Here is a 15,588-nt window from a genome sequence, read left to right on the forward strand (position 1 = left end):
GTACCTGAAGACTTTATTTACAAACACGTAAATATGAGCAGTGAATTTCAAAACAAAACCATACAACTTAAATCTACAGAAACCAAAGGAGCTTATGAAAAGAAAAAAAAAAGCATGAAACATGTTTTTCAAACAAAATACATTAACCCTAACAAAGGCTTACTGCAAGTTTCTGTTGCAGTATCTCATATTCCAATTATTACATTACTCATATAATAATAACAAATCGTTGACAAAAAGAACAATCTGATTATAAGAAAGTAACTGTGGGATGGTGGTGTCATGGTATCACCTGCATTTGCTGGTCTTTCCAATGTACTTTGAATTCAAAGTGCCTCATCATGAGAAAAGAGACACCACCACTTTGACAAGGGAAAGAAGAAAAATTAGATTTAAAAATGAAAAGACCCAAAAATCTTGGTAAGTATAACTGAAACACTTCTTCTAGCTCCAACTATTTATTTTATAGCATAAGATGAATGCTATGAAGTCTAAATTTGGATTAAAAAAAGCCCAGGCTCAACACCCAACACTGTAAGCTTCCCAAAACTAATGCACTTAAAAACAGAACTTAAATTACACCTCTTTTTTGTGCTGCCAATATTCCTGATGAATAAACAGTTCAACCAATTAAAATTATAAAAGAAATCCTAAATGTTTGCACAGCATTAACTATCTGGCATCACCAGCAATATCTTTGGCACATAGACTTAAACTATCATCATTATTTCAGCTTGCAAAATATGAATTTTTTGGTGGTGGAGGGAACCAACCAGAACATTAACAGGCTCATGTCACAATTCCAAAACTTGCCTGTGCTTGGATTGCGCAGTTTTGTAAACAAAGGTTCGCTGTCAGGTGTCTTAGGGGGGTCAGTAGCAGCCTCTGTAGAGGGAGAGGAAAAAGTTATGAACTTGTAAATTGAGAAGTATTTCAAGTTTTGTCATGCTTCTCCAAGACATTCGGAATTGGATTGACACTTCTTGAAAACTCACGTATTTTCCACCTAAAAGTTGTAAGTCTCAGCTCAAATTCATCCTACCTGATCAAGGCACCAAAATTATCATTCCAGACTTCCTGGCACTCTCCATCTGCTACAGGAAAGATATGTACCTAGGAATGATTTAGATTCTGAAAACCACTTCGCCCTAGAGAGCCTCAGGCAAGAGATCTCCTAAGTTTGACATTTCAGTTAAGCAAGATGAACTGATATGTCGCCCTGACTAGTCACAAAAGACAATGAGAACGCTTTGGTAAGTTAGGACAAGCACAATGTGGGCATTAAAAAGTTAAAAGTGCAAAAGGTAAAATACTTATGGGAAGAAACAGTGGTCCTCTAAAGCTTTCAGGAAGTCAGATTACGCAGGAATATGCAGCATGATTTGTCTGAGTGGCCATTGTTTTTGTGAAAAATATGCACACTTGTTTATCTCTTATGTATAATCTTGAAAAATAAAGAGTGCATTTAATTCCCCTCCCCAGGAAAAAGAAGTTGAGAGAATACAGCACCTTTGGCTTAAGCCTCTGACAGTTGTTCTCTTTTCTGTGTCCTTAAGCAAAAAAAAGACAAAAAGCAGAGCTACAAAGTACAATTTCTCTGTGAAATTATAAAAAAAAGAAATAAAGGAAACAGTTCCCACAAGGATGCTGAATCAAGTCTGAAAAAAAAACATCTATAAGGATCCCCAGTTAATAATATTCTATCCAAGCTCTCTTTGTAGCGAAAGTCTAACATATTTATGAAAACAACTTCCCACATCTGAGTGAAGAGCAACATGACAGCATCATCTTTCTTAGCTTGCATACTGCCAGTTCTGTCCCAATTCCCTTCATACAGCCATTCATCAGAGGAAGGAAAATTACTAAAGCATTTCACATACACAACCAGTATCCAGACCCCAGAGAATGGACTGACAGGGATCAGGCTGACAATTTAGTTACGGTGCTGCTGAGGAAAGCAGAGAGCAGCAGCAGAAGTGGGCCGCACAGCTATTCACAAAGGCTTGTTGGAAGGAACACAAGTGCCACATCGTCCTTCCCCTTTCAGTAGCATCCAGGAGGTTTGCAGAGTGGGAGATAGCACAGTTCTTTTCTGTGGAAAACAGGGAACTAGGAACCTCAAGCACAACCAAAAATAGCTGTCCTCCACTCTGGCTGAAATCCTATCCCCAACATATTCAGAAAGGACAGGTGGACTTCTCACAGGTTGTTCACTGGCACCTCAGTGGCAAAAAAAGCTCCAAATAACCCTCAACTTTTACATCCACTCCTGCTTATTCAGTTGTGTCACAAACAGAAATTGCCCAGATAAAGACGTAAGCAAGGCTTAAAAAGCAAGTGTGTTTTATGATAGTGTTGGAGGATAATAACTCTCAGAGCTGTTTGGAGAATTTACAGTCATTTTCCTTCCCCGAATTTTTAGCTGAGTCTTCAGGTGGCTTGAAAAACTGCTCAAAAAGTTTCAATGTAAGTTGAGGGGGTTTAATGGAAAAAGTCCATATTTGCTAACCAGACTTGCTTCACATGCGAATACATAAACACACACGGTTGTCAAGCTACATTTGCCCTGGCAAAGGCAAACTTCAAATTTCTAGAGCTGTGTATATTTCAATTCTTGACCACAGTTTAACATTAGGGTATTTTTTGTTACTTTTTAAAACACTACAGTGATTAATGACAGTGAAAGAAACACTGTGTTTACTTTGATGTTTCACATGAACATGTTAAAATATACACACTAAATGTGAGTTTCAAAATTAAAAAAAAAAGCAAAACAAAAAAAATCCCAAAGGAACTTTTAGCACTCAGTTGCTCTGCTTTCTTCTTGCATAGATTTATGAACACTGGGAATGAGTCCAGCTGAGCCCTAAGTTGCATCTTGTATAATGTGAACAATTAAGTAGACAATCCTTCCTAATGTAGCTGTTTTTAATGAAGTTCACATCTTTATTTAGTTGACACGTTCTTTTCCTAACCTTCTAGTAACACACTGAATTTATCTAGCCCTGCTAAGCCTGGGAGACACCTGCACTTAGGGAACGTTCATTGTAGCAAACCCAAGGGATACAGTGTCCCATCTCTTCCTCATCAATCTTCTGCCTTCCCAACACCCCATGCTATCCCAGGCTCAGCAGCCTTTGCTCTGCCCCTTTGTATATGCAACCTGGCCCTGCAGCTGCCTTGGCTCAGCCAATAGCTCACCATGTGAAGAGAAGCACAGCACTGCCCATTTAGTTCTTTGGTCCTCTCCAATTTCTGTGGGATTCATCACCGCACAGAGGACAGCTGTGATCAGACCCCACTGAACAGTCTGAGCTGCAGCCTTCAGTCCCAGTATCTCATGCTGATGGAATCAGAGTATACACGTCACATTCTCCACACAGCTGCCAGAGAAGATGGGACACACACACACACACACACAAGAAGAAGGGAAGGAGTGGGCAAAGGCAAAAGTTGTTTCTCTGAGTTTCTTTTATCTTCAGTTTCCTCAAAATGTAGGCAACACCACACTCCATTTCCAGGGGCATCTGAAGTATATTTTTGTTATAGATTGGTTCTACTAGATGTCAAATTGGCAGTTAAAAAGAGGCAATTGGGCGAATGCCTGCTTGGAAAACTGGATGCAGTATTAACATGGCCTTAACGGCGAAGGCGGCCTTATTTATCTGAATTTAAACACTGTATAACTAGGAAAATGCTGAGCAAGAGAATTTTGAAGTTAGGTGTCCAAAGCTAACTTGTGTGTGTTTTGGCCTTTAGCCAGGAAAGGTAACTGGATTTCTTTAATGTCATTACATTATCAGTCCTTGTATTTGTGCAAGGATCTCCTATAGCTAAATAAATACAGACTTCTTAAAAAACAGTACTGTAGAAATTTTCTAACAAAACTAAGTTAAACTAGTTTCTTTTGTTTTTAGTTTTTAGATTCACATCCACATAAGAAATAATCTTACATAAAATAAGCAGACAAAAGGGATATTACAGGAAGAGGTTTTTTTGCTAAATCCTAAAGGAAAACATCAGGTGATTGCCACTATGCTTACTACAACAGCTTCCATAGCTCAGCCCAGAGAAACTTGTTCATCTACAAGAACAAGTGAGAGATGTAAGAGTTTTCTGACTACTATACTCTCTACCAACTGTCTTGCAGCTGTAAGCTGCAGGTAACACACAGTCAGTACAGGTCAGCTTACTAACAGATGTGCCAGCACAGCATGCTATTCTCCTGGGACAACATTTACAAGGATACAAAAAACTGATACAAGGCTACAGGACACAAAAAACTGACACAAGGAGGGGCTCAATTAATCCTGTCCCAAGAAGGCATCTCAATTAGCAAGCCACTCTCTAAATTGCCAGGGAAGACAGATGACAGGCACTTCCAGGAGGCAGTTGAACCCACCTAAAGCCTAAACCCACCTGTACCATCCCCTGCAAGTATATGCCTCTGTCTCCATGAAGCTTACAGACACTTCCAGTTACACAGAGTACATCCGGTTGCAGTACTGCTACCGCTATACCAGAGGAGGGAGTTCTGAGGTAAGCACAATGCAAGACAATTAAATGCCAACACTGGACTGGTAAGTATGTCTACTTTGCTTAAGTTATAGTCTACTGTTCATTCACTATTAACAACCAAATCTCACACAAAGTCCACCTAAAAATGTGGGTGATACGTCAGTTGTACTGGAGTCTACAGACAGAACCTCTGAATCTTGAAGCTGAGCGAAAGAGACTATAAAAGTTTAAAGAAAGCTTTCCATTACAGAAAAGGAGAAAAGCCTATCGTATTTCATGGAGGTCAGACATACAACCAGGCAAATTCTATAAAACATACAAACAGAACAAAGTAAAAATGAACCAGCTGTCAAGGGATTTCTGCCAATAATTCTTCCACAATGGATAGATATGAGGCACTAATGAATCTGGCCATTTTAAAAAAAGAAGTGTTAGCTGGTACAGCAACATGTATAAATTGGAAAAGAACATAAAACTCCCACTAAGATCTATGAAACTGTTATGGATGATGCAAGGTCTACTCACCTTTTTTATAAAAAAAAAAATGCTTATAGAATACTATATATATAAGACTAATATCAAGTTATATGGAATTCCCATGCAAAAAGCTGCCAGCCAGGCAAGCAAAGAGGCTGTAAATATCTGTCAATTGCGTAAGAGGAAAAAACCCTCTGAGAGCACAGATTTCCCTACCACCATCACCCTGCAAAAAAACAGGATTATTTAAAAGTCTGGAAATATAAAGTTAAGATTTCATTTAAAAACAGATATTAAACCATACGTCACCTACACAAGTCTTTTCCATTCCCTTCTTAACTTCTAACCATGCATGAAAGGCGTGTCAGATGGAGACATTATGATGGAGCCCATTAAATGGACATTTTATGGAAGACTTTAAACTATGTAGCCTAAGGGTACAGATATGTTAGATCTAATAATCATTTTATTTATGTTATTTTTAGAATCAGTCAACTCTGAAGTAAATGGTTTTAATTCAGCGCCTGTGTCCTCTGTCCTGCAGCATGCCCTGAAAAAAGTCCAGTGAAAATTAATAAATCTAGTAGTTTGTATCACCCAAACTTCTGACATATTTTATAATTTACAAGGCAATTAACTCTTAATATAAGGAATGCATTCACATACGCACAGGCTGAGGATACAGTTTCATGAATGGTTTCAAATGACCAAAGATCATAGGCCATTCAAAAGTGTAGTCTTGAGGTCCCCACCTCTCCTCCCTCCCTGTTCCACATCTCTGATGCTTTCTTTCCATTTAAACTAGCAATCCCGTGGCCACACAGCAAGTCAGCTCATTTCACTGATCCAGCTGAGAAATAACCAGTCACAAAAAAAGTATTAATTTTCAAGCAGATCAGTAAGCTATTCTCACTTACCATATGGTTACATGATCACCGGAACAAAGGGACAGAACCCATGGCAGGAGCAGATGGCACAGAATATAACCTACCCTGTATGTGACACTGGGGTCTTTAACCACTGTAAGCTAACTGGAAAACTACACTGTATGTGACTTTACAGAGGTGAGAACAAGAGATGAGCCACAAGACTACATTGTTGCTTCCTTGGCTCCCAATACTCTCAGGGGGGTACTAAATGGCGCACAGCTCAATTTACTGCTGCAGCCCCTTTTCCAGGTGCTTATAATTAAGGTATGGCTTTGCACTTGCACACACTTGATTTTGTAAAATTTTTTAGTTGTTACTAAAGTTATGTTAACTTGATGCTACTTCACCACCTTACCCTCTCCTTTACCATACACAGTACTAGACTTCTGACATGCCTGTTGTAAAAGATAGAATGGTTTTCAGTTTGGTAATTATAGCATTTATTATTTGGTGACCTAATGAAATAACAATTAATGTGACATAACTTATACCCCTTAAAGTTTTTCTGGCTCCCACTTCACCTGCTAATCCTATGATAAAACACAATGGTATCTAAAAATGGCACTGTTTTCTATCCTGAGCAAAACTTCACATGGAAAGGCTACTAGATGGTTTGAGTGGTGTTTTGCTCCAGTACACAGCTTGCAATACAGCTAAATATTAAGACTTCTTCCTGAGAGCATCGCTGTCCTTATGCTGGCACAGTTCACTTCTTACGCCAATAAAACTTTCATGGACTCACTGGCAGCAATGGACAGTACTAATTCATCTGTTACTGAAATCTAGATGCTTGACAGAACATGCAGGGGTTTGAGCTGAATGAAGGAGAGGTCAATCTGGAGAAGTTCAAGAACAGGTTATCACTTGAAAGGATAAAAACTTCAGACTTCCCTTCTCAATATTTATAGGGTCAACACTGGTGCAGCTGTATTACTGGCTGAATCAGCCCTATTCCCATGTGCAGAGAGGCCTAAGTTGGCATAAGTTGGCCTCTTCCAAGCCAGATGGCAGAAAGCAGAAGTAGGAGATGGTGTTACACATTAAAACATCTCTTTTCAGTTATTTTATTTGCTGTGCTTCCTTCTGGCTCCTTAGCTTGCCAGTTATATCTGCTTTATACACAGCTGAGCTCACTATGCCTTTTAAGAGATGACATATAAGGAATCGTGCAAATTACCTGCAGGCAAAAGGCTTTGTTCTGGAGATGCAAATGCCAATTTAGTGGGAGGTTAAGTAAAATATGCCCAGAGAGTGCTAACTTTAAAATAAGCGTATTCACGTTCACCTTATTTAAAAGGTATATAAATATGTGCACATATTTTTATATGACCTTTCTAATGTTTTAAGTCAGCTCTTAAAAAACATACGTACTTGTTTATTGTAAACATTACTTCCAAATTCTTTATCTAAATTATTCTGGAAGTATTAATGTTCAAGTATCCTGCTCAATTCTGACATTCATTACAACTTCTGAACCAAGCTCCCTAACAGCCCAGCAGTGTGGTCTATTTTGCAGCAGATAAATTGAACTGTTTTTCAAAAGCTAAATAAAAGCATGTATCAAAGCATTGTGCAAGGTGTGAGAATGAGAAAAAAAGAAACCCCCAACTTGCCTACTTCAGATGTTAAAGCAAACTACTTCCATGCATTAAGTATACCACAGCTTCTTTTGCTATATCTTCTCTCAATATGACCCAAAATCTTCAAGTCAAATGCTTCCTCTGTTGTTGCACTGAAAGAAAAGTTCCTTAGTTTCATTTGAAAGAATGGAGGATTAAATTAATGTTTGCTGATGTCCTATGGTTTGGCATCACAGTCCATTTATTTCTGCCTCCATCTGACTTTTGGCATACATGAGACTTGTTCAAACAACTTGCCAAGTCTAACGTGAAACTGCTCCTTTTTAAAAAAAATAAGTAATTCCTAAAAATAATAGGATTGTTAAATTTCCTCCCCCCCTTGCAATCCTTCCCATGCTATTCATACAGCAGTTCCCATTAAACAACAACAACAAAGCTAATCAATTTACTGTTTTAGAAAACAACAGACTGAAAAAATGTAGTCAACTAAACTTCTAGTTCAGAAAAATAAAGGTTGAAAATAATTTTCAGCTTGCAGCTAACCCCTACTTCTTTTCCTATTACAGACAAACAGAACAAATTAAATACAGTCTAGAGAAGAGAAGCCTCCAGGGAGACCTTATAGCAGCCTTTCAGTACTTAAAGGGGGCCTACAAGAAAGATGGAGAGGAACTTTTTACAAGGGCATGTAGCAATGGGACAAGGGGTAATGGTTTTAAACTAGAAGAGGGTAGATTCAGGTTAGATATTAGGAAGAAATTCTTCACTGTGAGGGTGACAAGACACTGGCATAGGTTGCCTAGAGTAGCTGTGGATGCCCCATCCCTGGAAGTGTTCAAGGCCAGGCTGGATGGGGCTTTGAGCATCTAGTGGAAGGTGTCTCTGCCCAATGCAGGGGCTTGGCACTAGATGGTCTTTAAGGTCCCTTCAAACCCAAACCATTCTATGATTAACTTCAGGTGTAGAGCGGAACACCTAACTTTGAAAACTGCCTTGAATTTCTGACCTCTTTGCTAAAATCAGTGGATGTAAATAGTTCCAAGTTCTGATATAACACCTATCCCTGAGAAAGTGTACTCAAAAGAGACAGCCCCCTTCACACCCATTCTGTTAAGCAGCTAGTGTGATTTTGGTTGCTATCAGTAAGACCAGTTTGAAGCCATTATGTAATAATGTTTATTTGTTATACACAGCCCAGATCAGATCTGTCACCCACAGTGACTCTGCCGCAGCATTTGAGGTTTTTACAGAGCCCTGCCCTTAGAACCCTGCAATTAAGTTGGGTCTCAGTATTATTTCTGTCTAGAAATTAATTTCTAGATCTTATGATTGTCAGAGAAAACATAAAAAACAGTATTTCCAGGGGCCCAACTCACAAAGCAAGTAGAAATTTCCTATATGCACATGAAAAAAAATAAAATCTCATTGGTTCAGGTAGTAGGGATTTTTAAAAAAACTACATGAATACTCAGTAAACACAGACACAATCTCCTTTACTAAAGCACCTCATTAGCAACTTTTTAGCTGTGGGATAGCCAGGTTTCAATTCTCAGGAGCTACTTTTCCCTTGTACCTGTCTAGTTGCTACAGCTTACAACAGAAAGCCTGTACAGGAAGCTCTGCATTCTCAAGGGTAAAGGAGGGCTCAGCTACATGGGTAATATAATGTTCCTGATTATTCAACCACTATGAGAAAAGCACAATCTGGAAACTCGGCCATCCACCAATGAAGTCTGTGTGGGTCCTTCAGGACTTATTAGTGCTTTGGTATCTTGATTCCTCCAGAACTCCAGATTCAGGAGGTCTTCTTAACCATCGTCAACTACCCTGCACAAAGCAAGTTCAGATCCAGATTTCGAGCCAAGCTAATAAAATCCCCTGGAACGTGGAGCACAGCACAGAAACACCCAAGTGGGCCTGCACAGAGCCAGCTTGGGTCCATCAGGACTTACTAGTTCAGACACTGTCTGAAAGCAGCTGCACTGCAAAGCTGGTTCTGGAAATAGCAGAGATGTGTTAACATGGCACAGTACTTGAACTAATAAACAGTTAGTGCTGAGCTGAGTCTGCTCTAGGCCAAATCTGGTGCCTGTATATGCACGGCATAGTTCATCTGCAACTGGAGAAACTGCCCAAAGAGTTGACTCTATTTCGAGCCCAGCATGCACAGCTCTATCCTTACCCACACACTCAAGTTTTCTGTCCTCATCGTTTCCCTCCCTATGACAAGTGCCTCTGTCTGACTCCTCCTGTTTGTTCATCATTTTCTCTCTTGACTATAAACATCCATTTCTCAAGCTTCCTCTAAATGTCCGTGATAAGGCTGCATAACATACACCAGCAGCTTCCAGCCTTTCAGAAGTGATTAACATGGTTACTGCCCTCTCCTTATCCTACCTTCTCCACCAGACCCACACTTCCTAACTGCTCCCCCTGACTTCTGGCTTTGCCCTTTGTCTTATCCTTGGTATTTTGATCCCTAACACAGGAAAAATTATGTTTATAAAAACAAAACAAAACTACGATTGCACCAGCATATCAAACCATCCTGTCTCCATGTGAAAAAAGTAAGTATCAGCAGAAACACCATCACAAGAGCTCTCACCAGGACAAGGGCAGGCTACCATCTGTAAAGGTAAAATTTGCTACCTGACCTAGAAGTTGCTTACCAGCCAGCCCAGATATGACTGACTGAGGGTCTCCTTTTCAACTCCAACTTGGACTTCCCTTGTGTGACTCTCCCATGCCAAACAGCCTGAGTGTCTTGGTGTGGGAAAGGGCTGGTGAGAGCAAAGATTGTCATCAGGCTGCTCATAAAAACAGAAGGAAAAATAAAAGAAGGAAAGAATGCCATTGGAAAGAATGAGGGTAGGCAAAGACTGATTGAAATGAAGCACAGGGTGACTGGCCTGCTGAACATCACCGCTGCCTCTCAACTCAGGCAACTCTGCTCCCCTTCCCACCTTCACGCACCTCTATAATCCATGCAAAATACCTGCTGAGATATGTGGTTTGTAGCTCTGTACCTCTGTAGTATGATGTATAGACATGAGATGGACATCACCAATCAAAGTTTTACAGTACCAGAAATACAATGATAGAATTAACCACTTGCAAAAGGAAGTGACAAAGTCTGGCCTTCTAGAACGGTTCAAGAGGGCTGGGATAACACACATCATCAGTAAAACAACCAGTCCAACTGCATTACTCCTCCAGCCATAATCATGCCTTCAACAAAGAACATGGGCAGTTTCACCTGACCAAGGAGATTTCTTGTTTCTGAGCTGTTTCCAGAACACTGAAATCAGTATCAAAATTAAGAAATCAGAAACAAAATCGAAACTTATCTCCTTGGTCATCAAACATGCTCTGAACATCAGAGCAGCAATTTATTGCCTATGCATCAGAACATAGTGTAGCAATGTGGACTGAAACAAGATTAGTAATAATCTTACAATCTTCAATACTAAAGCAGACAAGCATACTCTGCTCACTTTCTATGGCAATAGAAAATGAAATCTGCCTGCTTTTTAGATGCTGTGTTCCAGATAATCAACCTGATGTTGTTAGTTGCTGATGTCCAAATTGGAAAGAATCTCACCTTTCTCTTACACGTGCTTTTTACAGTTAAGTGTTTCTACATGTCACATAAGCAGCAAAACCAGTCAGAGACCTATGCAAAACCAGATTCTCAGAACATCATAACAACTATGGAATCAGAGCAACACATGCACCATTTTTCAGAACTCCAGCCATATCTTTGCCTTGTTCTAGAAAGCTACTGTTGAACCTCTAACAGCCCGAATAATTGAAAAATACTGATTCTTAAGAAAGCAAGTTTCAGTTCTCACTGTTTTACTTCTATACTTCTGAAAGACTTATTCTTTTTTTGGCTAAGATATCCAGTCTCTTTGTAGAACTAGTCACCATCAACATGATCTTCCATCCATACAGGCACTTTTAAGATGTCACAAACAAAGTGAGATGAATGGCACATATGCAAGTGAGATGCTATTAGGTTGTGTAGGATAGTATACATTGTTAACCTCACAAGCTATTCTAGGAGGCAGGCTAGCTAGGTGGTTAGTTCAAACTAACTTAAGCACTTGAAACCAGACCTTAGAAAGCGCCTTTATTACAAGAAAAGTTTTGGAGCTTCTTGCATCACATTAAAACACCTTGCCCCACCCTCTCCCTATGCACAGGATAATGGCTACAGATAGCTACAGTAGCCATACAATGGCTACAAGAAGATAAATAAGCTATTTACACCTAGAAGGTGTTGGTAGATTTATTAACAGATGGTATTAAACTCTCATCCAGAAGCAGATCCTGTAACTATTTACACCAGTCATTTTTATGCATGCATGTAGCATAATGCCATGCGGGTGTTATGAAGATATGGATTGCCATGAGACCAAAATTTAACACAAAGCAGCAGCATTTTTTTGTCATAAATCCAACTGCATCTGTCTTTGTTTCTAAAAGCAATCAGGTATTCCTACTACAAATTCTGCTAAATGGCCAGTGAAGAATTTCTGAGATCCATTCAACAAACCAGTTAAGAAATGTGAAAAGTGATGTTAACTTTAAAAATCTCTTTTCTGGAAAAAAAAAAAAAAAGTTAAAACCAAACCAAAAGCATTATTTTTCAGCAGTTCTATTCATATAATTGGCAAGTCTCATCAGTTGTGAAGTTCTGAAATTATCAGCCAGACTTTTTTTAAAATCACTATGTGCTCTGAGGTTCTACTAAGGCTTTAATAAACTTTCTTACAGATCTGGAGTACTATATAAATTTTTTCAGAGCTGTGCTGGCATAATTGGTAATACAAACTGTCTGGCTTCATGAAAGTTACAAGCTCTGGCTCCAGTCCTGCAAACGCTTACTGAAGAATTTAACTTACTGCACAGAACTGACTACTCATGCATAAGTTAAGCATATTTGTAAATATTTGCACAGTATGGACATCTGTTGGCATAGCCAGTCATCTGATACAAGATGCAGCTTTAAATCCTAGTCTGTAAAGAGTCAATATTAAAAAAAAAACCAAAAAACTCCTCCTCACTTATAAATTCCTTTCTAAGGCATCAAGCATGTCAGATACCAAAAGGTAGAATCAAAAAGGTAGAACCAGAGGAAGAGAGGAATCAGTGAAATCATAACAGTTGGTTCTGTTTCTCATGTAACTACAGAAGCCTGGTCTCTTACAGATGCACGTGTGACTGAGCTCTTGCCTTGTTTTCAACCTTTGCTGGACTAAGCTCTTGCTATACCCTTCCTTCAGCAGTCCCACTTACAGCACTTCTCACATCATCACAGTCATTTTCACAAAGCTCATAAAATTACTCCAAAGAGCTCCTCCTTTTTATCAGGTTTAGTCGAAGTTAATGCTCTAAAGTTTTGGGTGGGGTAAGAAACAGGCACAGTACAAAGCTGACCCACAGATAATTGTGGAAGCTGCATTTCCTTAAGCAATTAAAAAGCACTTACAAGACGCCTCCTTCCTCTTGTTGTCCTGGAGCATCCTGTTTTGCTCACTCTAACACAAAACCCTTTTGTGATCTGTGAATTTAAAATTTTAAAACCTGATAGTAGCCGGAAATAAAAGGGGGAAAGGCATCTTCACATTTATTCAGCACGAAGTGAGAGAAACTAAGCCTATAGAGTGTTTAAGGCCTTGTGTATATGGCACTTGCAGAGCTGCGCACATGGAGGTCTGCTTCTTCAACCTATTGAGAGGAAGAGCCGAAGACATTTCACTGCAGCTTCGGACTTACGGCTTCCAAGGAGTTTGTTTTAAAGCTGAGGCTTAGGGCACTAAACTGTTTCCTTCAAAAAACACAGGAATGGACTCTGGGAATGGAGGCAAGGTGGGCTGCCAGCAGCAGAGAGGCAACGGTGAGGCTCTATCTGGGACCTTGGTGACAAGACCTCTCTCTTCTACAGCTCCTCTCCCCAGGCCTCAACACGCTGTTTGCAAACCAGAGGCGAGCTTACCTTTGGAAAAACCTAATGACACACAAAAATGAAACGCAGAGATGCAGTGAGGCAAACAGGACCTTGGAGAGGAGAACACGGGTACTCTGCAGGGCCTTGTGTAAAGGCTGTGTCTCAAACCGTCCTTACCACACCAGGCCTGGGGCTGGCTGCACACAGCAGCCCAGAGACCTGCTCCGTCCGATGGAGAAAGGCACCCGCCTCCTGCCCGAGCGACGGCCCAGCCCCGCCGCGATGCGGGCAGGCACCGCCAGGGCCAGTCAGCGGGGCGCGGTGGAGAACCAGCGGTCGGCGCTGCGGCAGAACCTGTCCCACCTCGGAGCCCCGCTGGGTTACCTGGTGCAATGAGCACCCACTGGCCAGGGTGCGCGTCCCCGGGACGCTGCTTCGCGCCGCCCATGCTCCGTACAGCCCGGCCGCCGCCCGCGCTCCCGCCGCCGCTCCCGCCGCCACCGCAACATGGCGGCCGGGGCGTGGCCGCACAGCAGGGCAGGAGAGGCGGGAAGAGGCGCCGCGCCCTATTGCCCGCCCGGCGGCCGCGCGCTCCTCAGCCCCGTGCGTGGCGGCAGGACGGCTCCACTCCGCGGGCGGCAGGGGGGGAGCGGGCGGCCCCTGGGCACTGAGGTGGCTAGAGCTGCGCTGCCGCTTCCCCTCTTCCCCCCCTCCCTGGGGAGAGAATGGTACAAGCCATTGCGGGCGGGACAGAGCGTGGCAAAGCCTCCCCTCTCCCCACGTCCTGTCAGATGCAGCTCTGCGGGCAGTTGGCCGTGTGGGAGGCGGGCAGCGCTACGGAGCCCCTCTCCCTGCTCTTGGCCCAGGAGCGGACAGGCTGTAGCGCTGCTTTCCCGTACATGCCTCCCCCCTCGTACCCTGAGGGCTGGCAGGCAACGTCTTCCTTTTCACCCAGTCCCGCCGCAGGCTGGGAGGTGATCGTTTTGTAGCGGTCTGTGGCAGACGCTGGGGCGGCCGTAGCTGAGCAGCGTCCGCCCCTGCCCCATCGCCGCCAGCCCCTGGCAGGAGGCAGCAGCACGGCCGAAAGCTTTGTCCTGAGGGGGGCACAGCTTCGATTAGGTGTGATGAGTTTGGACCTGTAAACAGAAATGCAGGGCCACGGCGGTGATTAGCGGATTTGAACATCCGACCTGAGGAAAGGCCAAAAGCTGGGGCTGTTCAGCTGGGAGAAAGGCAGGCTCGGGGTGGGGATCTTAATCCATGTACATAAACAAATACCTCACAAAGGCAGTAACGAGGATGGAGCCAGGCTTTTCTCAATGGTGCCAACTGGCTCGAGGCAAAGAGCACAAACTTGAAATGTAGGAAATTCAATTTAAACATAAGTAAAAATGCCTTGAGTGTGCAGGTGGTTGAACACTGGAGCAGGTTGTCCTGAATGACTGCAGAGTCTCCATCCGTGGAGATGTTAAAAACCTGACTGGATGTTGCCCTGAGCACCTGCTGTAGCTGGCCCAGCCCTGAGCAGGGACTAGACCCTCGCCAGAGGTGCCTGCCAGCTTCTGCTGTGCTGTGGAGCTTTGGTTCTCCAATGCTGGGCATGGGCAGAACCAGAGTTCTCATAAGAGTCATCCTCCCTGGTGTATAATATGATCCTGTTAAATAGGGCCTATACCTCCAGGTCACACCAAGGAGCTATAGTCGCAAAATAAGATCCATGCTTATGCAATTTTCATTCACATGTACATATGTACATAAACTCAGCTTCACCAACACAAGGATGGGTTGATGGCCACCATCCCAGAGATTTAGGAGGCAAAAATTATATATTATCAAAAGTATTAAAGAACACATATCGACTGTAAATCTCAGAGATTTGAAACAAATATTAAAAACATATTAATATCTATGCCCCAAACCAGAGCACAACTAACCAAGGCCAACATATGCAAAACAGCTGAGTTGATATAAGGCTGAAAAAATAGTTTCCTGAAGTCTGAGCATATACATTCGTAATTCTGAGATTACATTAATCTAAATTTATTTTAATTTTCCTGATTTTTTTCCTCTTCTTGAAGTAGGGCAAGATCTAACTGCCAAAGACCACACCACACCATGTGTTTTGAAGAAG

The 15,588-nt window shown here is 41.9% G+C and overlaps 1 protein-coding gene across 3 annotated transcripts in view; it reads right to left on the reverse strand.

Annotated features, from left to right (window-relative positions):
• Window positions 1-14,016, reverse strand: part of RNASEH2B (ribonuclease H2 subunit B) — a 39,374-nt gene extending 25,358 nt beyond the window's left edge. Inside the window, exons 1-2 of one of the 3 annotated variants that reach the window (XM_027815842.2) lie at window positions 13,842-14,015; window positions 814-885 (exon numbers count right to left, since the gene is read on the reverse strand). In XM_027815842.2, the coding sequence (XP_027671643.1) occupies window positions 814-885; window positions 13,842-13,905 (136 nt within the window). In that variant the 5' untranslated portion in view covers window positions 13,906-14,015. Of the gene's footprint in view, window positions 1-813; window positions 886-13,841 lie in introns of all 3 variants that reach the window. The other 2 variants (XM_014286180.3, XM_027815843.2) reach the window with 2 other exon arrangements.
• Window positions 14,017-15,588: the final 1,572 nt, after the last annotated feature.

Source organism: Falco cherrug, chromosome 2 (genome assembly GCF_023634085.1).
Source record: "Falco cherrug isolate bFalChe1 chromosome 2, bFalChe1.pri, whole genome shotgun sequence".
NCBI classification, from domain to species: domain Eukaryota; kingdom Metazoa; phylum Chordata; class Aves; order Falconiformes; family Falconidae; genus Falco; species Falco cherrug.